Source organism: Palaemon carinicauda, chromosome 11 (assembly GCF_036898095.1).
Source record: "Palaemon carinicauda isolate YSFRI2023 chromosome 11, ASM3689809v2, whole genome shotgun sequence".
Classification (NCBI taxonomy): Eukaryota; Metazoa; Arthropoda; class Malacostraca; order Decapoda; family Palaemonidae; genus Palaemon; species Palaemon carinicauda.
In genome coordinates, this window is record NC_090735.1 from 140,203,345 (window position 1) to 140,227,126 (window position 23,782).

Here is a 23,782-nt window from a genome sequence, read left to right on the forward strand (position 1 = left end):
ACTATTATTGACTGCCTTTTTATAGAGATATCTGTTGATGAGTATAAACCTCAAATTGGCTTAAAGAAAGGATATCATGTTATGAAGGCAGAGGTTTTTATCATTATTGATTGCCTTTTTATAGATATATCTGTTAATGAGTATAAACCTCAAGTGGCATAAAGACCTTACTTCAACAACTTGTGAGGTAGCTTTATACTGGTCAGTTTTGGAGTTCTCTTTTGCGAAAGATTCTCCTTAACTAGACTTTAGATTTAACTATTATATTTAGTTAATTATTTCCATCACTTTATTCAGATCCTTTGAGGACGTGGATTCGATTGTGCATCTTACAAGTGGGATTCTATTACGATCCCCCTTGTCTTTGGTTTTAAGTTTAGCCTTCTATTTATTTTTGATTGCTCCAATTATGGATGCGTCAATATATTTGTAAGGTAGGTGACTCCGTTACCTTCCTATCAGCCCTTTCTCTGCGGAGAGAGTAGGATTTTGTTTTTGAGGAGCATTCTTGTTCCCTCTTTTATCTGATCAATATTCAAATGTTAAAAGGGGACAATATCAATTAACTTTACTTCTAATCTAACGCCATTTTAGGAGTCTGAATATTGTGGTCCCTTTTTCTCTTTACTAACCATTCCTTTCAGTGGTGGTCTAAAGAGACTAAATACTCATGGCTGTTTTTCATCTTTACAGGCGGAATCTTCAAAGAAGATACATTGTTGAGTTTCAATCTGTGCCTGGACCTAAGATATCCCTGGGGTCATGATGCCTGCAGGATTCATGTTCAATGCGGGAGAATGAAGGGTCCACTCTCCTATTGGTGCCCTCAGGTCTGCAACATGGTAAGGACTTACATTATTTTGAATGGATATTGGAGGGTGTTCTTCGACAATACGAATGCTGAGCCAAAGGCTCCTTATCTTCCTTCCATAGCTAGGAAGGATACTCTTTTCCGAATGTGGTCCCGGTCTTGGTTTTGGGGTACGCTCCACCTAGATCCATTTCTACTGTTCAGTTTCATGTAGATGAAACTTTGTTTTATGAGCTTTGACGTGGACAATTTATCTTCGGTTTCTTCTTTATCTCCGGATTGAGAATCGGCTCTCCTATTGGTAGTAGATTCGGATGAACCCCTCCCTCATGTGGATGATTTTTACCTGTCAGAATTGGACGAGGTTAGTGTGACTTCCATGTGAGACAAGGTACGTTCCTTTGTTTTAACTGCCGTCACTACGGTGACTGCTCTATCACAATTAGGTGCTTTTACTGAAAGGTTTTGGCCACTCTTATAGCACCCGACACAATGGTTTTTCCCTTTGCTTCGAAAGCCTTTTTCGCTGGGGAAAAGGCCTTCAAGGAGTATAAGTCTCTTCCGGTCTTGGAAGAAGGGAAACCTGGGTCACTCGTTCTTCCCCTTGACATTGAATATGGGTTAGATATTCAGTTTACTTTTGTTGAAGGGAAAATTAGATAAGGATATAGCCTGCCGGCAGTTAATGAAAGACTGCAGAGATTTCCGGCACACCTGCTAGGGAGAGACTATCAGCTTCGATGTCTCTTCAATGCTTCGTAGAAATGATGATTGTTAATCTGTTGATGCCCCTGTCTTTTCACTTTTGGCCAAGATGCACATGGCTACTTTTATGAAGGATCTTTTTAACTTTTTTCAGGCTTGTAGAGTCTGCAGGAAGCAGGTCTTAGCTTACGCGATCATTTGTCTTGAACCGAAGCCTCTTATTGACGCCTGTATTGGGGTAAAGATCTTTTTCCACAGAATTTTGTAAGGAGATCTTGGATAAAGCAGCAGCAGAACATGAGAGTCTTTTCCGGAGATAGGGAAGATCTCAAAAAAGGAAAATTATTCCTGAGGTTGGCCCTTAACCTAAGCGGGTCCTTACACCAACATATCTTAGGAGGCCCTTCATCTCTGCTTCAAGTAGTGCAGGATCTTTTCACTGTTCTTCACCCAGTGAATTCACGGTCCCCAACATTCAATCCTGGATTTGAACAAGGGACCTTGTCCTCTCGTCCCTCCAAGACCGTAAGAGGGGGTAGAGGTCGGTCCGTTGAAGGTTGTAGGCCAGGGAGTCGGGGTCTCCGAAGTAACGAGAACTAAGGGCAAACATCCTCAACCTAGTAATGAGGATACTCCAGTAAGGGGAAGGCTGTTATGGTTCAAGGACAGATGGCTGTTCAGTCCTTGGCCACAAAGCGTGAATTCCAGCAGTTGAGGCTGCAAATGGAAGAGACAAGCCCCAAGGATCAAGAGATTTTTCCAAAAAACACCACATCTGGTACAATATGTGCAGGACCTTTTGCGAAGAGAGTTATCCGTTGCACGAAATCTATGAAGTCTTGAGGTCGTCTATTATGCGTGGAAAAGAAAGTTTCGATAACTTCTCTAACTATTTTCGACTTGTCCCATCTAATTTTATTCGTTCTTTGCGACATTCTGGAGGCTGACTATTTCGCAGATAAGGACCTTACTACCTCGGGGGGTTTACATCGTCTCTATAGATCTTACCGACGCCTATTGACATCTTCCGATAGGTCGACGCTTCTCCCTCTACCTTGACTCCAGACTAGAGAGAAAGGCTTATATATTCAGAGACATGCCATTCGAGCTCCCTCAGCAAGGGAATGCACGGAAGCAACATATCACGTGGCAAGATTCCTCCAATATCTTGAATTCTAAATAAGCTTCCAGAAGTCAAGGCTGAGCTCGAATTTTCCATGGTTAGTGATTCGTTGGAATCTAACGACTCATGCCCTCTCTATTCCTACTGCCAAGAGGAAGGAAATAGCCCGGTCAGTTCGGTCTTTCATCTACTTGAGAAAGACCACCAGATGTTGTCAGGAATGGGTTTCGGGCTCATTTCAGTACGTTTCTTTAACAAACCCTCTCCTCAGGGTCAGACTCAAAGATGCAAGCAGGATTTGGAAGAAAGGAGCTTCCCCAGCTCCCCAGGATCATCAGGAGACGACCCCAGGGTTGTTTCGACAGCAACTCCGTCAGTGGTACCATGCCAGGAGTATTTCAAAATGGTTCCATTGCACTTTCTTCCTCCTACAGTGTTTCTACCTACGGACGCCTCACTGGACCTTTGGAGGGGGTGTCATGCTCCTCTCAAGAATGTGCAGGGTTGTTGGTTCCAGAGTTTCAGGCAATTCCACTTCAATATTCTGGAGACCATGGCAGTCTTCTTATCCCTGCAAAGTCTTTATTTACAAAACAACATTCATTTCCGTCTTGTATTAGACAGCAGAGTAATGGTTCATTGCATCGACAGGCAAGGGTCAAGATCTCCCCAATTAAACCATGTACTGATTGCCATTTTTTCATTGGCGTAGAGTAGGGAATCTCTGTCTGCATCTCACCCCACGGAATCTGGAATGGGATGGCAGACTCTCTATCTCAAATACATCCACTAGAGACAGAAGGGTCTCTAGATGAATCATTCCCCTTCATGCAGGAGGTAGTCCCAGGTCTTCAAGTGGACCTGTTTGTAACGAGTCCCAACAAGACATTTAGCAATTATGTGGCACCTTATGCAGATCTAAAGGTGATAAGCATGGATGCGTTATTCATGAATTTGAATGCATGGATGCGTTATTCATGAATTCGAATCATTGGGAGAAGATTAAGGTATTGCTACCCTTCAATCTTCTCTTGAAGGTGTTAGACGAGTTCTGTTCGTTCAGGTGGACAGCAGCCCTGGTTGCTCCTCTTTGGCCAACGAGCAACTGGTATCCTTTGTTGACATGATGAACTCCAGGCTGGTACCTCTACTCAGCCCAGGCCTGTCTTAAGAAGTACAGAGGACAACTGTCTTCGCTTCATCTTAATAACTGAATGTCCTTCATCTCATGATTTTTTCAATTCAAATTCAACGAGACAAATTGCCATTTGTGGAAAATTATGGAACTCCCACTACTTTGAATTGGTATGAAACTTCGTGGAAGAATTGGGTTCGATATGTAGAAGATAAAAATCTTTCTTCTAAATCTATGGATTTTTGTTTAGGCTTTCTGATGGACTTACATGTGACAGATTTAGCATCCTCCACGATTGCATCATGCAAGTCGGCCCTATGTAGACCCATTTTATTTGCTTTAGACAGATTTTAACTGTCCTCTCCACGATTTCGAAAGTTTGTGCCAGGTTGAGGCCAGCAATCCTGCCGAAGCCGGTCTCCTGGGTATTGGATAGTGTTTTATAACTAGCTTTGAAAATTGATGATCAAACGATGTCTTTCCGAATTTTATCTCGAAGAGTAATTTTTCTATTTGCTATGGCTTCTAGTGCTCTGATTAATGGAGTTATGGCTCTCCCTAGAGATGAGGGTCACATAGAATTTACAGACAATGGTGAAGTTAATTTATACCCTGATCCTACCCTTTTGGCTAAGATAGGCTACCATCTAAACATTGGGGACCATGAAAAATAGTTCCCATTGGAAGTGATCTCACCCTGTGTCCAGTACAGTAATTGAAGACATATCTGGACAGGACAAAAAAAGGTTAAAAAGGGCCAGTTCATTGGAGATGAGATGGTCGGTTCAGAGTTGTCTTTGAAACAACTGAGAGCAATATTGGTTTATTTCCTTTAAAGAGCAGACCCCGCTAGCATGCTGTTGGGTCATGACCCTAGAAAAATGGAATCATCTCTGAACTCCTTTCTGTATATGTCATTCGAAGCTTTACAAGCTTATCCTGGTTGGAAGTCCACCAGGGTGTTCTTCAAGCATTATATGAAGCAATTGGATGAAGTTCGTCATTTTGTGGTGGCAGCAGGTGATGTTATAAAACCTGCTGCAACGATGTAGCCCTCAATTGTGTCCTTGGGAATTCTTCCAGCTTATTTTCTTCAATAAGTAAACTCTTAGTTTCTTAATCTTATAAGTGTACGTACGCGAGCATACTATTCCTCTTTTAGAACTGATCAGTTTCTTTGGTTGAGTTTGACACTGTATTTTACATTTAGCCATATATGACAATATTCTTTATCTTAAAATCTCCTTCTTCAGGAGTTTGGGGATTTATCATCTTGTCTCTCTTCATGATTACTTGAGTAAAGAATTTTATAGGGAATATATTTTGGGGTACATTGGTAGATCACAATGCTGTTCATATATACTGTATTAAAATTTACTCAAATGGATGGTCTAATGAGAATGATATAATGTTGGATGATTTTATTGCTAGACTTAATTCCTAGTAAAATTAAACTTAGCATACTATAGTTAATTTCTACCAACGCTGTACATTAAGAATCTATATAACGATGAGCATTAGTTCTTCAAGGATTACTCTCCACGCCCATGATATTAGTAATATGTGTTCTTTGATACAGAGAGTGTTCTTCACCATAGGCATGGTGGTTAGAGGGTCTTAGATCCTTCCTCTTAAAACACTTACCATATTTACCAAATCAAGTTCATTTTGGATTCTTTTTAAGGTAGAAATTTATGATTATACTTCATATATATATATATATATATATATATATATATATATATATATATATATATATATATATATATATATATATATATATATATATATATATGTATGTATGCATATATTGTTCTGTATGTATGTATGTATGTATGTATGCATATATTGTACTGTATGTATTTTATTATTTTCCATTTATTATTACATTGTTGTAATAACTATTGAATTTACAGGTATTAACAGTTAGTTTAGGTATATTGAATGGTTCAAATGTATTTTGGCTGTACAGTATTTCATTGTGGTTTTACTGTAGCTTTATTATGAGATTTAATGTAGTGTTTTGTAGAGTATGGAACGAATCAGGCAATTTGCATGTGAAATGTGACTCACAACACCAAAAAATCATTATACGAAAGCCACTCCAGAATGAATTAATTTTGTGTTGTGAATCATTACTGTATTTTAGTTACATTTTACTTGAATAATATTCCTTTTCTCTGAAACAGGTTTGGATATGTATCGCTTTGACTGTCTTGCTCATCGGACCTATTGTATACTTGATATCGTATGTTGTAAACAAGTACGTCACAATTGATGGAAAGGCGATCGATTACCAGTGGTTTCACTTAAACATGTTTCGAAACGTTGTCAATCAGGGTAACTTCATTCTGGAAGAATCGTTGCAAGTCCGAGTGGTTCTTGCATTCTGGTTTCTCTTCTGTCTCATAAATGCAGGTAACTTTAGAATTTAAATCAAGCCATTTTGAAATGCAAACTTCTACAATTATGTACAAACAAACACTTGTCTGTAGAGTAATAATTAGATTTGCACTTGAGAATATTATTTTTAATCTAAAATAAAAATGAAATTCAAGAACCCAAGGATTAAATATATCCATATGATACTTGTCTTGGCCTTCGCAGAAAGACGAGATCAGTAGATTAAACAATATAGAATAAGGTCTGTTGTTCATTATACCATAATAAGGACTGTTGTGCAATATGTCATTATATGGACACTGAATCGACAATTTTACTCAAAGCTTAAAAGCTTTTAACATAAATACTCGACTTAATTTTAGTAGGCCTACACTTCAGTGCCTAAAATTGAATACAAAAGTAAGATTTCCTAAAAAAAAAAAAAAAAAAAAAAAAGTATAACTAATAAAGATATCATATTGAAAATCTAGGCTATAACCATCCAATTTTCTTAAATATACAACATTTGCTCATTTAACCCAGGGTGAAGAAATAGTTTACTAATCCTACTAGTATTTGTACCACTACAAGAGCATACAGTACCACCTTGGAACTGTAAGGTGGACTAATTTGGGCTTGTCTTTGTGCTCTGCAACAAATGTGTTCCACTCAAGTTCCTTGGTCTTGAAGTTTATGCCATCAGGTTCTTAGCGAATGATGTACTGTATGGTTATGTGTGCCTCAAAGTAGGCAGAGCTACCCTTTTGAAGGAAAAATTATAGTGCTAAAAGGACATGCAGGATACCCTAAATATATGTGTATACATTGGACTTAATTTATGACAGCCAATGCTCTTAAGTATTTTCTCAATTGTCATCATTGCTATATTGCTTACTGTCTAACTTAAATGCATCAATTAGGTTTCTCTTCCTGTGTTAAATGTTTCCTGACAGACATGGTAGGTTTACTAACTCGGAGCTCGGGCATTTTTGGGGGAAAGGCAGTCTGTCATGTTATGTCTCATATTCGAATCAAAGGTAGGGAACATTTAACTCTAGAAAACAGTGTTTTTAGGGCCATTCAAATCAGTTTGAGTTTTGAGTGTTTCAGTAAATGTGCTCTATACACTTGGAAGGACTCTGTTCTCTATATTTAAGGGGCCATTCTTGCTTGTGCTGAGTAAAGGAGTTTCAGCTCATTGGTAAAAAAGTTGTTCATATGCAGCGCACAAACATTCTTCCTTTAATTATGGAAATTGATTCAGCACGAGCTAAAGTCTTTCGCTAAAGTTGGGGCTGGTGAGGGTGCAGAGTGAGTAGCCCTGACCCCCTTTCCAGCCAGAGAACCTTCATTTTTGATTCGGCCACTGGCCCATACACATGTACAGTCAGCTCCTGTCAAACTTTTTCATTTTCTATCTCTTCACGGGAAGTGATTACGGTTGTTTGAGGAGGAATGGAAGCTAGTTCTTGTTTGCCGTGGGAAAGGTTGACGCTGCAACCGGTTAATGACTAAACTAGTTGTGGATCCACACTACCCGTGTGTGTTTTGTAGGGGACATTACTGTCTGGAGACATTCCCATGCGCTGAGTGTATGTCGTGGCCTCCAGAGCTGTGACAGGAGTATGCCCTGAAGGGGAAGAAGTGTGAAAAGAGTTTAATGGAGCCAGACTGGGCAGTGTCTAAGAAGTTTTTTGCTTCTTTGGTCTCCTTGGAAGGTGTGACTGCTTGGTCTTCCCTTGGTCTTCAAGGTAGGCCCTCCATGACTTCGTTGAGGGAGCTAGTAGTCAAGGCTACTTCCCCAGCATTTTCCATTGTACAAGTGTCTCAACTAGTATCAGGGAACCCGGTGCAACCCCCCCCCCCATATGGGCAAAAAGACCAAGATGAGGGGTACCCCGATCCCTGATCTGGACTCAGTGATTCCCATTCTTTCCCCTGTATTTATCTCCTCAACTCTTGTGCAAGGGGATTATGGGCCGGTTCCTCTTCCCTCAGTGTCAGTGGTTGTGCCTCCAGCCACGCTTGTTATGGGGTCTCAGGGCCTTGAGTATGTGCATACCCCTTCCCCTGTGTCAGTGTACCCTAGCATTGTGGCTAATGTTGGAGCAACCCTTGTGATTTCTGCCCCCTTGGAATTTTGTCATCAATGATTGCTCAGACTTGGACCACTCTACTTGCAAAGCCAGGTAGAGGAAGAAGTGTGTGTACTGTTCTTCCTCGTCTTACTTCTCCTTATCGTAATCCTCTTCATCATATGACGTGTATTCTGACTTTTCCCTAAGATATAAAAGAGGAAGAGGTCCAGGAAGGGTAGCCATAGTTGCAGGGATAGGGCTCCTTGTGACACCATATCTCTTTAGTGTAAGGTGGACAACACAAGAGTGATTTCCAGCCCCTGTCACAGTCCACTTCCTTCCATGGCGCCGGATACCCGCTCCTCCCTCTACCATCACTGGGTTTGGTAGAGAGGATGGCACCATTCAAGGCTGCACTTGTGCAAATGTGCAATTTGATAAGCTAAGAATCCCATGTGTGGTGGAGGTCTTTTTTCCTGTGCCATGGAGCATATGGTTGTGGTTGCCCCTCTTCCCTGACCTGCAGTAGAAGTGTCTGGTACTTCTCACAGTTCTGCCGGGTCCCTTGCCATAACTTTTCCTCCCATACCTTTAACAGACCCCGATCATGTCCTGGGTTTCTATCCTTGGGACAGAGCAGTCTTACTCATGGGGATAGAGAAATCTCTGGAGCATGCTACTTCGCCCTCTGCCCCGGTGAGACTTGAAAGTGCTCAGGGGCTGGATGTCAATAGGACATCAGACCGTGATCCGGTGCCCGCTGAGGCAGACCACCTCAAGTTAGAGAGTTCCTTCCTGAATTCCTTGCCCTCACTCATGAGTGGAACTGCCTGAGGAGGCAACCATGACACATCCATTGGGGAGGACCTCGGTCATTGATCGGTACTTTGATGCTCCTCAAGGATCGAGGGCCTCGCAGTTGCAATGGTCAGATTTGGTAGACTTGGCCTTGGATAGAGTGGATCTAAAAACTCACTCCGGTCCAATTGGTAGAGCAAGATCCTGCCACACAGCCCCCAAACAAGATCCTGCCCCCATATCCCAACCAAGATCCTGCCCCCATATCCCCAAGCAAGATCCTGCCCTTATGTCTCCAAGCAAGATCCTGCTCCTATGTCTCCAAGCAAGATCCTGCCCCCATGCCCCCAAGCAAGATCCTGCCCCCATGCCCCCAAGCAAGATCCTGCCTCCATGCCTCCAAGCAAGATCCTGCTCCTATGCCCCCAAGCTAGATCCTACCCCTATGCCCCGCTTGAGGCAGTGAAGGTTCTACACGCTGGAGAAAGATGTATGTGCTTCTCTGCAGGTTAACCCATCAGTATGTTCTCTCGGAGAGACTCAAGGCAAAAGGCACGTCCCTCTTGGCTTCTTGAGTATGCGGCGATGGAGGCTGTGGCATTGGACTCCCCATGCTGCTTCCTGTCTCAAGCAGTGGTCCGAAGCAGTAATGTATTTTGCAAAGTCAATGAGGTTATCAACCTTGGAGGCTTTGGACAAGTGTTTTGTGCTGTCGGGGGGAAAGGCAGTCACCTCCCTTGCCCACCATGCTGCAAGACTGTGGGCTAACTGGGTTTTGAAGAGGTGAGATACTGTGATTTCTCGCTTCTTGAAACTAGTTACCCTGGAGGTGGCGTTGGCGCTAAGGAACTCATTGGTGCGGGGTGCCACATCCTTCCTGCCTGAGAGCCTTTTGCAGGTGGTGGTGAAATCATGGAGATCTCCTTCGCAGGACTCCCTGATCCAGCATGCTATCTCCTTCAGGGCCACCTCCCTTTGATGGTAGTGGTGGCTAAACCTTCAAGGTGCACCCAAGCCTGCAAGATCAGGATCAAGGAAAGGCCTTGCTCCGATTCCAAGACCCCAGTTGGCAACACTCGCGATCTCTTCCCCAAAAAGATGCTATGCATGCACAGCCTTTGAGCACCCCAACCTTTTTCTTTTAGAAATGATGACAGTTGGAAGAGGGGAGAGAGAGGGAAATGCTGATGCTGCCATTTCCTCTCTCCCACTTTTGTGATTGGGGGATATTCCTGTTTTGCTACTGGTGACTTGGCAGCTGTCCTTGTGGACAGAGGTAGACAGGATATTGGAGAAGAACACACTAAGTCTTCAGAGAGGCATCTCCGGGCTTCTACAATAGCCTTTTCCTGGTGAAGAAGACGACTGGGGCTGGTGGCCTATTGGTAACATCCTTGCCTGGTGATCCCCAGACTAGGGCTCGAGTCTCACTCAAACTCATTACTTCCTTTGGTTGCTGCAACCTCACCATCTTTGTGAGCTAAGGATGGGGAGTTTGAGGGAGCCTATAGGTCTATCTACTGAGTCATCAGCAGCCATTTCTTGGCCCTCCCTGGTCCTTGCTTATGATCAGTCTCCAGGGCATTGTCCTGCTTGCTAGGACAATGTCACTATCCCTTGCCTTTGCCTTTCATGAGATGCCTCTAAGCAAGTTTGTTCGCCAAATGAAGTTCAAGATGGAAACAGTATAGTCTGTGCTGTTTCCGTCAGTTAAGGAAACTTCATGCTTATGGTAGACCTAAAGGGTGCATACTTTCAAGTGCCTGTTCATCAGTCCTCTCGGAAGTACCTCTGCTTCTTCCTCTACTGTAGAGTGTACCAGTTCGGACTGTGTACGGTTACTCAGATATTCACCTTGTTAGCCGCTTGGGCCCATTTACGAGGGATTAGTCTGTTGATGTATCTTGATGATTAGTTAATCCTGGCCTCCTGATAGGGGCAATCGCTACAAAATTGTGATTGGATCCTCACATGTTACTGCCTGCGATCTGGGGATTGTGGTGAACTGGGAGATGTTGAATCTCATACCCAAGCAGAGGTTGAAGTACCTGGGCATGCTGATAGATGAGGCAACAGCGAGAGAGTTTCCATCAGACGATTGCATCAGCAGGCTCATGGAGGTTCCATGAGCATTCTTGTCTAAGACAGAAGTTCCAGCTCTGTGCTAGCATTGTCTTCTTGGTCATCTCTCCTTGGTGGAGAAGCTAGCTCAACGCAGGCATCTCCACCAGAGATCCCATCAATGGTGTCGGAAGGATCACTGGTCAACTGACAGGGATCTCACGTTCCATCCTGTTCCATTAGAGCTGGAGGTTCAGGACGATCTCTCCTAGTGGCTCGATGAAGAGAACCTCACCAGGGTTTCATGTGACTCTCTGCTGTAGTGGTTTTGCAGACTGCAGCCCGACGTACCACGCAGACTATTTGGTAACAGAATGCCGACCACACTCTAACTCTACACTAAACAAAGATATGGTGGATTGCCCCAGAGATCTAGACAAAAGAAAACAAATTGAAAATGAAAATGGCACTGGGCACCACCCTTAGAACTTCCCTATCACTTTATCAGTCAATATACCATCTCTATTCCATCTATACTCAGTACAAGTTATTAAGAAATGGAACAGTTCAATTCTCAGGTGAGATTTTCTACTTGAGCATTTCTCAACTTATTAGTTAAAAAATGTAGAAAAATCTAAGGGCTTGGAGTTGAGTCAAGTTATGAAAGGAAACATATACTGTACAAATTAAAAATAAAATGGTTTATTTCAAAATGATAAAAGAACATATAGAAAAAATTGTCCTATAACTTGGATTAATGAATGAACACAGGTGCCATGAGCAATTGAATAATTCATACGAAGGCATAAAAATATCACAAATTTTAACTTTAGTAAACTTAGCATAGCACATAAATATAATTAATGAAGAACCACACAAGAAACTCTTCATTATAGATATACAGTACTGGAATCTTTAAAGTGTAAATTGCAATACAAAGGCAAAACACTGTTTACATCGCAGGCTGGAGGAACATAAACCTCTATCCCAACTCCACTGAAAAGTCATCGGCAGGAAAGGAAAATGTCTGTAGAGGCACAATGCTCCTTTACATAAATATACAGGTACTCTTCATAGGGTAAAATACAAGGACACAAATGGCTAGCACATTATATCACAGACTGGAGGAACACAACCCTTTATCCCAACTCCACTGGCAAATCTTCTGCATAAAAGGAGTAAGTAGGTGGCTGCACAATGTCCCAAACACTCCAAACCGTTTCTTGGACTAAAACTTGTCCCTTCACATACTCACTTGTCCTTTTGTTAGTTGTTACATTTGTAGCAGTGTTGCTAGATACGTACAGTAATACCTTAAGATACGAGTGTCCCAACATACGAGAAATTTGAGATACGAGGAAAATTTTGAGCAAATTTTTGCCCCAAGATACGAGAAAAATTTGAGATACGAGGATACAAGACGGTTCCCTATGCGGTCACTAGGTGGCCGATTGTGCGAGAGGCTTCTCACAAGGACAGCATCGCTCGATCTTTCCTGTTGGATCTCCACCGCGTAAAGTTATCTCCGAGCATCGGCCATAGTGTTTGCATTTTTTACGTGTTTTTTGCGTTAATCAGTACAGAATTAAGTGAATAAGCAATGGGTCCAAAGCAAGCGAATGCAAACAACGGTAGTGAAAAGAAAAAACGTATGATGACAATGGAGATAAATCATGGAATAATCAAAGAACACGAGATTGGTGTAAGAGTGACTGAGCTGGCTCGCCAATATGAGAAGAGTACATGAACAATATGTACCATCCTCAAGCAGAAGGATGCAATAAAGAGCACCAAGCCTTCCAAAGGAGTAACCATCCTTTCCAAGCTGCGCAGTGATATCCGCGACGAGATGGAGAGGCTTCTTTAAATATGGATAAAGGAGAAACAGTTGGCGGAAGATAGCGTGACCGAGACTATCATCTGTGGAAAGGCCAGCAGAATCTGCGATGACTTGAAAGGAAAGCAAGCAGCTGAGAGAGGGGAGACTTTGACGCCAGCGGAAACCTTCAAAGCGAGTCGTGGCTGGTTAGATAATTTTAAAAAATGGACTGGGATACACTCGGTTGTGAGGCATGGGGAAGCGGCAAGTTCTGAATCGAAAGCCACGGCGAACTTTGTCAAAACCTTTGCCTCAGTTATTGGAGAACAAGGATACATCCCACAACAAGTGTTCAACTGCAATGAAACTGGCCTTTTCAGGAAGAAGATGCCCAGGAGGTCATTCATCATGGCAGAAGAGAAGAGCCTATCAGGCTATGAACCCATGAAGGACTGGTTAACTCTAACCTGGTGTGCCAATGCTAGCGGTGACTGTAAGGTCAAGCCACTGCTGGTGTACCACTCAGAAAACCCACATGCTTTCAAGAGCCAAAGGATCTTAAAAGAAAAACTGCAAGTGATGTGGTGTACTAATGCTAAGGCTTGGGTTACGCGGTATTTCTCATAGAATGGGTTAATCTGTGCTTTGGTCCGGCAGTCAAAAAATATTTGGCCGAGAAAAGCCTGCCAATGAAATGTCTCCAGGTCCTTGACAATGCCCCTGGTCACCCTCCTGGTCTTGAAGAGGACATTCTTGATGAGTACAGGTTCATCAAGGTCCTTTATCTCCCGCCCAACACCACATCACTCCTCCAGCCCATGGACCAACAAGTAATTTCCAACTTTAAAAAACTGTACACGAAGCATTTCTTCAAGAAATGCTTCTATATCAAAGACAACACCAATCACCCTTTGTAAATTTTAGAAGGAACATTTCAATATCTTCCATTGCTTAAAAATTATTGACAATGCATGGCACGGTGTCACACGAATAACTCTTAATTCAGCATGGAAGAAATTGTGATCAGCTTCCGTCGCTGAGAGGTACTTTGAATGGTTCGATACGCCAGACCCTGATGACCCCGAACCTATTGTGGTGGATGAAATTGTGTCTCTAGGAAAGTCCATGGGGATGGAGGTAGAAGAGGCAGATGGGAATGACCTTGTCGAGGGGCATCAGGAAGAGCTCACAACACAGGAATTGATCAAGCTCCAGGAGATGCAACATTTGGAGGTGTTGCACGAGCTCAGTAGGGAGGAGGTGGAAGACGAGGGCCGCCTTTCTATGACGGAAATCAAAGAGTTGTTAGCGAAGTGGCTGGAGTTTTCTCATTTTATGGAAAAGAGGCACCCGGACAAGTTGATGTGTGGTTGTGCGTTAGACTTTTCTGACGACACTTGCGTGCGTCATTTTCGTAACATTTTGAAGGGGAGACAAAAGCAAACATCCCTAGATAGGTTCCTTTTAAAAAGGCCGGCAAAAAATGAAGGTGAAAGCGAGGTAAAAAGAGCCAAGCCGGAAGAAGAAAAGTAAAAAAATTCAAATGAAAAGAGAATTAGAATTAAGTTTAGTGTAACGTAAGATTAACATTTATTTTTAAGTGTGTGTACAGAAAGCTAATTTCATTTAAGTTAAATTTAAAGTTTAAGTAATGTTACGTAGTGTTACAAAAGTGTAGCGTACCGAACGTGTTGCTGTCAATTCTCTCCTCCCCGTTCTCTCTCCCTCCTCCTCTGCACACACCGCCGTTAGCCGCTACCATCTCTCTCGAAGATAAGAACTCCATAATAAAGTTACATTTTATTGAGAATCATAACCAGTACATAGGTATTTGTTATTTTGTGAGCGTAGAAGGTGAATTAAAACAATTAAAAACATTTTTTCCACTGTAATATACTGTGTTTAGGCAATTTTTCAGAGGGAGAGGATGGATTAATTTATTTTAGTTATTTTATATGGGAAAAATTGATCAGAGATACGAGCAAATGAATATAGAGCTCGGGTCTCGGAATGCATTAAGCTCATATCTCAAGATGTTTTTGTATAGCACAACACGAATTTTGATCTCCCTTTATAATGTTTGACGCTACTGTCACAGTTAGCATGTTACAGTTAGCACTAACAGCTCAGGTTCATGTTCCATATCTTTATCACATCGATTCATTAGTAGAAACGGGTTTTATATAGTACATCTAGAGTTAAAGCTCCATTGAATTCAAAATTAATTGGTTTCGTCTTTTGTCATACTGACCGAACTGTATTGATATTCTATTCTCTACTGTTTGATGCTAACCATTACAGTGCTCTACAGGGATTAGGGCACGATGTCTGTCTCAAGAAAGACAATAGATTATTTGGGACATCTTTAAGATGGGATTAGGGCATCTATATAAATGAAAACAATCAAAAACATATCCAGTTTTTTCAATACAAACTCTATTATTATACCACCATTGGGCATGCAATTGTTCTCGGATGCGTCGAAAGGCATTTACACCTCAATGTTCTCAAGATGCATGCAGCCTCCTTTGGTTACAGGAATGTTTGAGGAGGCACTCAGTTGTGATGATGAGCAACAACCCCACTGTAGTGGCTTAGCATCAAATCTTTGCGAGTTGACAAAGCTCATGCACATTTGGGTGTTGTTTCATGCCATAGAGTTGCCAGCAAGGTACATTCCAAGCAAGAATAATGTACCTTACTAGCATTCGAAACACTTAAGTTGCCAAGGGCAGGTTGTAGGGGCAAAGTGGTCTCTACATCCTCTTGTTCTTGAAAAGCTTCTTTCCTTGTGGGCCTCACCCAGGATTGACCTGGTTGCCCTCCGTCAAAAAATGAAGCTCCCTGTTTTCTGGATGGTGTCTTCCAACACCAATGGCGTCACCTGGACATGTATGCCTTTCTGTCGTTTAGCCTGATCATGTCAGTAATTAACAATTGATTATGCCAGGACTCAAGATAACCCTGATGGCTCCCAAATAGCCTCATGCTGAATGGTATCCTGATTTTCTTGCTCTTCTGGTGGTGGTCACTAGAGAACTACCCCAGTGGCCCTTGCTTCTCTGTCAACCACATCTGCAGAGGTACCTCCAGACCATGGAGTCATTGGCTTTTCATGGGTGGAGGTTATCTAGCATTTCCTCCTAGTGAAAGGGTATTCACGAGACATGGCGAAAGAGATGTCTGGATACCTTTGGAGGTCCTCTACAACTATCTACCAGGCTAAGGGGCCATCTTCAGTGATTGGTATCGTAGAAGGGATATTTCTCTGCTAGAAGCATCTCTAGAATATATCGCATATTTCTTTGTCTACCTTCACAAAGAGAAGCACCACCATTCATGACTGTCAAAGGCTACCACCCGGCCTTAAGTATAATCTTTCGAATGAAGGGTATAGACTTCTCTGCTTCCTGAGAATTCTCTATGCTTAGGAAGAGTTTTGAGCAGTCTTAATCACCCCTGGATCTCACACCCTTGTAGTGGGATGTGACTTTAGTCCTCAAGGCTCTTAATTATGCCTCATTTGAGCCTTTGAGGAGGTCGTCAGACAGGGAGCTGACCCTCAAGACTGTCTTTCTGCTAGCTTTAGCATTGGTGAAGAGAGTTGACGAGTTGTACAGTCTCTTATTTAGTCACTCATGCCGAGGGATATAAGGAACTCTCCTTCAGTTTTGTGTAGGACTTTGTGGCCAAAACCAAGAATCCAGCCATGCATAACCCCAAGTTCGAGTCCTACACATCTTCCTTCGGGAGATGTCAGGTGGTGATCAAGAAGAGATTCTCTGTTGTCCTGTGAGTGCTCTGCAGTAGTATCTGAAAAGAACTCAACACTTCAGGTCAGAGTGTCAGAGACTTTTTGTTTGTACTGGCAGGTTCAAGGAAGAGATGTCAAGAAACAAGGTCTCTTTCTGACTTCATGAGATGATCCGTAGAGTGTACGTCTTGACTGACGAGAGGGTTAAGACGCCAGCTAAGACCATAGCTCATAAAGTCAGGCATATTAGCCCCACTCATGCTTTCAGGGGGAATCTGTCAGTGGTCCAATTGTTGAAGGCTAGAGTCTGAAGAAGGCAGACCACCTTCACGGTCGTTTACTTGGGAGAGTAAACCCACAAGTTCTTGATGTATTTGTGCTTGGACCTGTGATGGCTGCTCAAGTAGTTGTGTAACCAGCCCAGCTCCCATACGGGACAAGGATGCATCTTGTTTATGGTAACTCGCTGATGTTAGTCTGGAATGAAAGGTAGTATGGCTGTCTTTTCTCCTACATTCTTCTGCCCCCGCTCTCGAGGACCAAGCAGTAAAAAGTTTAAGAGCTGGAAGGACTTGATGCTTGTAAGTTGCACTTCAGAGCTCCATTCTTTAGGTCTAAAGAAGTATCTCTCTCATCCCCCTTTAACAAGTAGGATGGTAACAACCCATTAATCATCATACAAGGTATATCTTTATAAATGACGTCCCCTTCAGGGGAAGGGGATCTCAAGTTTGATTGGGTATATACTTCCATGTACAGCCCAGTCCTATCAGCCTCTCATCACTATGAAAGTCAGGTAGGAGGTGATCTCTAGTTTGATTGGGTATATACTTCCATGTACAGCCCAGTCCTATCAGCGTTTCATCGCTATGAAAGTCAGGTAGGAGGTTTCTGCAGTCATCGCTTTGCTTCTGCACAGATAAAGTGGTGATCACGTCCAGAGAAGAAAATTAACCATCCCGTTATGATTATAAGGGACTTCCAACCCACCAAGCAGCGAGTCTCCCTAATTAAAGGACGAGTGTTTGTATGCTGCACAAAAACAAATAACTTGTAATTTGTATTTTTCCTAACCATACAAACCTGGGTCTTTTTAATCCAACTTCCCCATCGACCATAACTCTGTTCTGTGCCGATGTGGAGGATTAATTTTATTCTATTTATTTTTTGTTTGTTTGCCAAAGAGAGAGCCTTATTGCCTTATTGCCTTATTTTTTGTTTGGGTTCCCCCAGGTCCCTCAGTGTGAGGCACCTCGTATATCCACCAGAGAGTTGCTAATACATCTTCCGGTGTATTTTGCATCTTCCAGTCTTGGATGGTCTGGGATGCATCTTAGGTATTTATCGAGCTGATTTTTAAACGCATCTACGCTCACTCCTGATATGTTTCTTAGATGAGCTGGCAGCACATTAAATAGTCGCTGCATTATCGATGCTGGTGCGTAGTGGATTAATGTCCTGTGCGCCTTTCTCAGTTTACCTGGAATGCTTTTTGGCACTATTAATCTACCTCTGCTTGCTCTTTCTGATACTTTCTGAGAGAGAGAGAGAGAGAGAGAGAGAGAGAGAGAGAGAGAGAGAGAGAGAGAGAGAGAGAGAGAGTGTGCTGGTATGTATGTGTGTTTCTGTGTGTTTGTCCTCGTTTGTCTGCGGTGCGTGCTGCCGAACAGTGGTAGTTAGTGTAATGATTGTTTGTAGTGGGAAAAACTGTAGGTATAATTGAGGTTGTTTGTTTACATTTTTAGCTAGGTTAGGGCAGTAATGAATGTCTTGGGCGAAAGGATTTTCTATTTGATTGTAGCAGGAGTTTGTTTTTTTTTGTTCATCGACAGCCGGCTTGGAAGTCATTTTTTTTTTGTATTAGTGCCGGAATTCCTCCTTTGGACTCCTTTGGAGTTTTTGTTTGTCCGTGGCCTGTTGGTTGCCTGCCGCACATTTATAGATAGATTGATGACGACCCCGTACGTTTAATCATGCAATGATTTGGATATAGACCGCTCTTGTAACTGTTTGATGACCAAGCTTATTATAAGTCCCGGATGGTGATGATGATGACGACGACACTGGTTTGGCCTGGTCTTGGAGATGATAATTCTGAGAATATAAAGTTAAGCGATTGCGCAGTTAAATTGGCCGTAGGCTAATACTCTCTGCCAAGAAGTGGTGGCACTGGGCTAGGAGTTACCCGTATGTGGACGATGGTGACCACACACAAACTTATATATTTAATATTTTTGTGTTTTCGCTTATGTTGGTGTTAGATGTGATTATTTGTTGCTGGTTTATGGCATATGGTTGATGGTTTAGTGTTAAGTAATTTGTTTTAGTGTGTAAGTATTTTTCGTTACTGTGTGTGGAGTAAGTGTTTTTTGGTACTGTGTGTGGACTGGGTTGTTGGGTTAGTAAAGTTTTGTGATTATTGGCGAGTTCTGTGTACCCACACACACCGTTATACTATATATATATATATATATATATATATATATATATATATATATATATATATATATATATATATATATATATATATAAAATAGTCTGTGCTATTTTTTGTCTGTTTTAGTGTTAAGTCTGTTTAATGATGTGTGTTTTTTTTTTTAGTTGCGTTTAATATAAATTTAGTTTTAAGGTTATGTTTTGTTTTATTGTTCCCTTCGTGCAATAGTCCAGTTGACGTAAAAGTAACGGGAAAGTTTGTGTTGTGGGATAATTTGTCTGTCAGTGATCAAGGGTGTGGGGGTTTGTTTTTGTTTACATCCCACTACACCGAAAGGTCAAAAGGGAAGGCTCTCTGGCTGGAAAGGGGACAGGGCTACTCATCCTTCACCCTCACCAGCGGATGACTGCTTGTTATCCAACTTTAATGATCAACTCCAGCTCATGCTGAATCAGTCTCCCTAATTAAAAGACTGAGATTAGGGCAGTTGGAAAAAATACAAATTTCAAAATTTCTGATATTTACCTGGCTTGGAAATGGAAAGTAATAGTTATGGGCAACTAAAAAATACTACAGAGGCCAGAACATCCTGACAGCTATTATGTTCATTAAAGAGCAAAAGACGACATGGAGTTTTTCATTGTTGTCAATTGGCCAACGAGCTAGTAAGAAAGTAGAAGTTAACCTGTGAAAAGTCTGACTTTATTTCCTGCTTTTAAAAAAAAAGTAATGGATTAAATAAAACAGTTTATACATATGTGTTCAGCATCAAATATTAATGTAGAAAACATATTTCTCATTTTATATATTATTTGCTTGAAGGAATATCCATCAATAATTTTTTCTTCTCTTTACAGCTTTATACTCAGGAATGTTAACAGCTGTCTTGGCCATCCCAGCCTACGAGATTCCCATAGATTTCCTACGTGACCTCCCCAGAGCCACCAAGGAGGGATTTACTGTGGGAACATTAGGAGGCAGTAGTTATGAAACTTTTTTCAAGGTATATAATCTGTAAGCACTTACCTGATTTCAGGTCTATGAAGAAATTGTCCTTTGAGGCTAACTCAAGAAAACATAAACAGCATTGACACCAAGTTAATGAATAATATGCTAATACCACAGTTACTACTGTGGCTCTGTTGAGGTGTAATGTTCATGCTGTGCTTAAAAGTGTTACAGTTTAACATTACTCCCTTCCTCGTGCCTCTTTCATAGGCCTATAACAAACAAGAGCCCAGAGCGTAATTCTATGGAGACATGGGTCAGAGAGGGCCGTGATGTTGTTGAAAGAGTAACGAGTAGGAGTGGCTTAACATTTTAAGCTTGATGGTCTCATGGTATTAGTTCTATAGTAGTAGTATACCTTGCATCTTTTTTATTTAAATACTGTTTAAAGTTTTTTTTTTACATGAAATAACTACGAGTACCTTTTCAAAGGTAAATCGACAACATTTACTCATATCAGAAATGGACATGTATTAAATATAAGGGTGGTTGATTATCTTTGAAATGCAAGTAAAGTTATAATTCACCATATTTGATAACGAGATTATATATGATTTCATTTTAATGAATTTTGGTTTATTTGCAGACTGCTACTGAAGGTATATTCAAACAGACCTGGGATCTATTTAACCATGAAGATAGATCAAGGAGCTTTGTTAAAAGCCCTTTTGCTGGAGTAAAGCGGGTTAGTATTTTTCCACCCTTATCCTTTGATAAATACTGTATGATACTGTACTCTAATATTGAATTTATTTCAGCGTAACAAAGATTATAAGCGTTCTCTTTAAAACTATTTAGATGTGATTTATGAGGAAATTCCATGAAATACTGTTTCTTTGGTAAAAAAGCAGTACAGTTTTTATGAAATATTTTTTTCATAACTGTTCCATTGTTTTAAGAAATTAAGTTATCATTTTTTTCATTAAGATAAAGGTTTTCATCAAAGAACTTAAGTTAAAAACAGGTTAGGAGTCAATGAGGTGGGGGGGGGGAATTTAGTTTTCCAGAATCTCCATACAACAGACATCTAAAATCCTCCCGGGGGGACTGGAGTGCCATCACTCCCACACACCATCAGGGAAAATGTATAGGATGTTGTAGTATGTAAACCTTACACACACTTTGTCTAGACAAATAATGACAGATATTAACAGTGAAACCTCTATATACGATTGCCTTTACATACGATTGTTCCTACATGCAAAGTAAAATTCGATCAAATTTTCTTCTCAACACCCTAAGTCATGCTCTAACATTTGACTTAGACTATACGCGTAGAATTTTATTGAAGCGCCGGTCGTAGTTTCTTGTTTACGCTGGTAGACACACTATGTCTGAGGGATGCCAGTGAGCGTCGCGTCGGTCAGTTCTATTCTCATGCGCATCGTGTGGTTGTCCTCTATTCGGTCCGTTATTAACAGTGCTTATTATCTTCCTTTACTCACGTTTCATTTTTGATTTTGCGTATGATTATGGGTCCTAAGAAGCTTAGTTTTGGTACACGTATTAGTAGTGGTGAGAAAAGGAAGAAGGCAATGCTTTCATTAGAATTGAAATAAGAAATTATAGAAAAACATGAGCGGGGTGTGCGTGTGAGTGATCTGGCTAAACAATATGGCCGAAATATGTCTACGATCTCGACAATCATCAAGCAGAAGGCAGCCATTAAAGCAGTCAAACCATTGAAGGGGATCACCATTATTTCAAAACGTCGCAGCCCTACCCTGGAAGAGATGAAACGCCTTTTGTTAATATGGATAAAGGACAAAGAGATTGTTGGCGATACGATCACTGAAACGATCATTTGCGAGAAGGCCAACGCTATCTATTATGACTTGAAGGCAGTGTGCTCTGGGGGTGATGCGGTAGTGAGTTCAAATGATCCTACGACGGAGGAATTCAAGGCGTCTCGCGGTTGATTCAAGAAATTCAAGAGACGGACCGGGATTCATTCAGTTGTTCGGCACTGAGAGAGGCTTCACGTTCGGACACCATGGCTACTAACGATTTTGTTAAGAAGTTCGAATAGATTGTGGAGGATGAAGGCTACGAAGAGCAGCAATTGTGATGAAACCGGTCTGTTTTGGAAAAAGATGCCTAGTCGAACATACATCACTGCCAAAAAGAAGTAAATGGCTGGACATAAGCCTATGAAGGATCGGTTGACTCTTGCCCTATGTGCCTACGCCAGCGGGGACTGCAAAATAAAGCCGTTATTGGTTTATCATTCCGAAAACCCTAGGGCATTTAAGGTTCATAAGAGTCAATAAGGACAGGCTGCATGTTTTCTGGCATGCTAATTCTAAGGCCTGGGTTACTAGGCATTTCTTTGTTGAATGGGTAAACCAAGTTTTCGGCCCTGCTGTCAAGAAGTACTTACAGGAGAAGAATTTGCCTTTAAAGTGCTTGCTTTGCTTGGATAATGCTCCCGCTCACCCTCCAGGACTCGAAGATGATATCATCGACCAGTTCAAGTTCATTAGAGTGCTGTATCTTCCACCGAACACCACCCCTATCCTCTAGCCCATGGACTAGCAAGTCATCTCTAATTTTAAGAAGCTCTACACCAAGCACTTATGTAAGCAGTGCTTTAATTCCAGGCAAGCACCAACTTGACTTTGCGTGAATTTTGGAGGTGCCATTTCAATATTATGCACTGCTTGAAGATCATAGATCAGGCTTGGGAGGGAGTAACTCGACGGACACTGAATTCAGCTTAGAAGAAGCTTTGGCCTGATGCTGTTTCTCCCAGAGATTTTGAAGGTTTTGGCCCCGAGCCTGAACCTGTGCTTGCTGTAGAGGAAGACGTAGAAGAGATTGTATCCCTTGGCAAGTCCTTGGGTCTGGAGGTCGATGAAGATGACATCACAGAACTCGTCGAGGAGCATCATGAAGAGCTCACCACCGAGGAACTCGAGGAGCTGCATGCCATGCAGAATGATGAGTTCCAAGCACAGTTGACTGAGTCGGAGGACATCGAGTAGGTAGAGCACATCTTAAGTCCAGCTGCAATAAAAGAGATGTTAGCACATCATCAACACGTGGTTGACTTCATTGATAAGTATCACCCACAGAAACTCCAGGTTTGGCGAGTAGTTTCGCAATTCGATGATGTCTGCTTAACCCATTTCAGAAAAATTCTGAAAAGCCATACCAAGCAACTTTTTCTTGATAGTTCCTTTAAAAAATCTAGAAAGCGGTTTAGTGATCGTGATAAACAGAAAGAAAGAGAAGCAAATAAAACTAAGATTGAATTGAGTGAAAGTGATGAAAATTAAAAATCAAAAAGAAAATGAAATGAAAAAAAAACATAGAATATAAAAATAAAAAAAAAATGAAAAAGCTAAGTTAGGTTAAAGTTCACGTAGTGTAAGTTAGAGTAAGTTACAGTACGTTATCACAGTCACCATCTCTACCTCCTCGCTGACTGTCAGTCTCCCCCTGCACCGCAAAGCCTACACATGCATTGGCCTGTCTCTAAGGTAAAGTGACAATAAAAACCCCTTTTTTATTTATTTCTTTATAATTATTCTTTTTTAGATCTCTATTATATAATGCAATTGTATTATTATGTGTAATTATGTGTTGTAATTTATTAAGGAGTTATCATAGGTTTTTGGGCTGTAGAACAAATTATACAAATTACAGTGTATTCTAATGGGAATATTCGC

The 23,782-nt window shown here is 41.5% G+C and overlaps 1 protein-coding gene across 6 annotated transcripts in view; it reads left to right on the forward strand.

Moving 5' to 3' along the window:
- The window catches only part of LOC137650247 (probable glutamate receptor), a 220,340-nt gene that overhangs the window by 129,252 nt on the left and 67,306 nt on the right, over nt 1–23,782 (forward strand). For all 6 annotated transcript variants that reach the window (XR_011045945.1, XR_011045946.1, XM_068383527.1 and 3 more), the window contains 3 exons: nt 5,964–6,192; nt 19,961–20,106; nt 20,698–20,796. Coding sequence is in view for 4 of the 6 variants with exons in the window: in XM_068383527.1 (XP_068239628.1) it covers nt 5,964–6,192; nt 19,961–20,106; nt 20,698–20,796 (474 nt within the window). In the remaining 2 variants the exon portion in view is untranslated. The remainder of the gene's footprint in view (nt 1–5,963; nt 6,193–19,960; nt 20,107–20,697; nt 20,797–23,782) is intronic.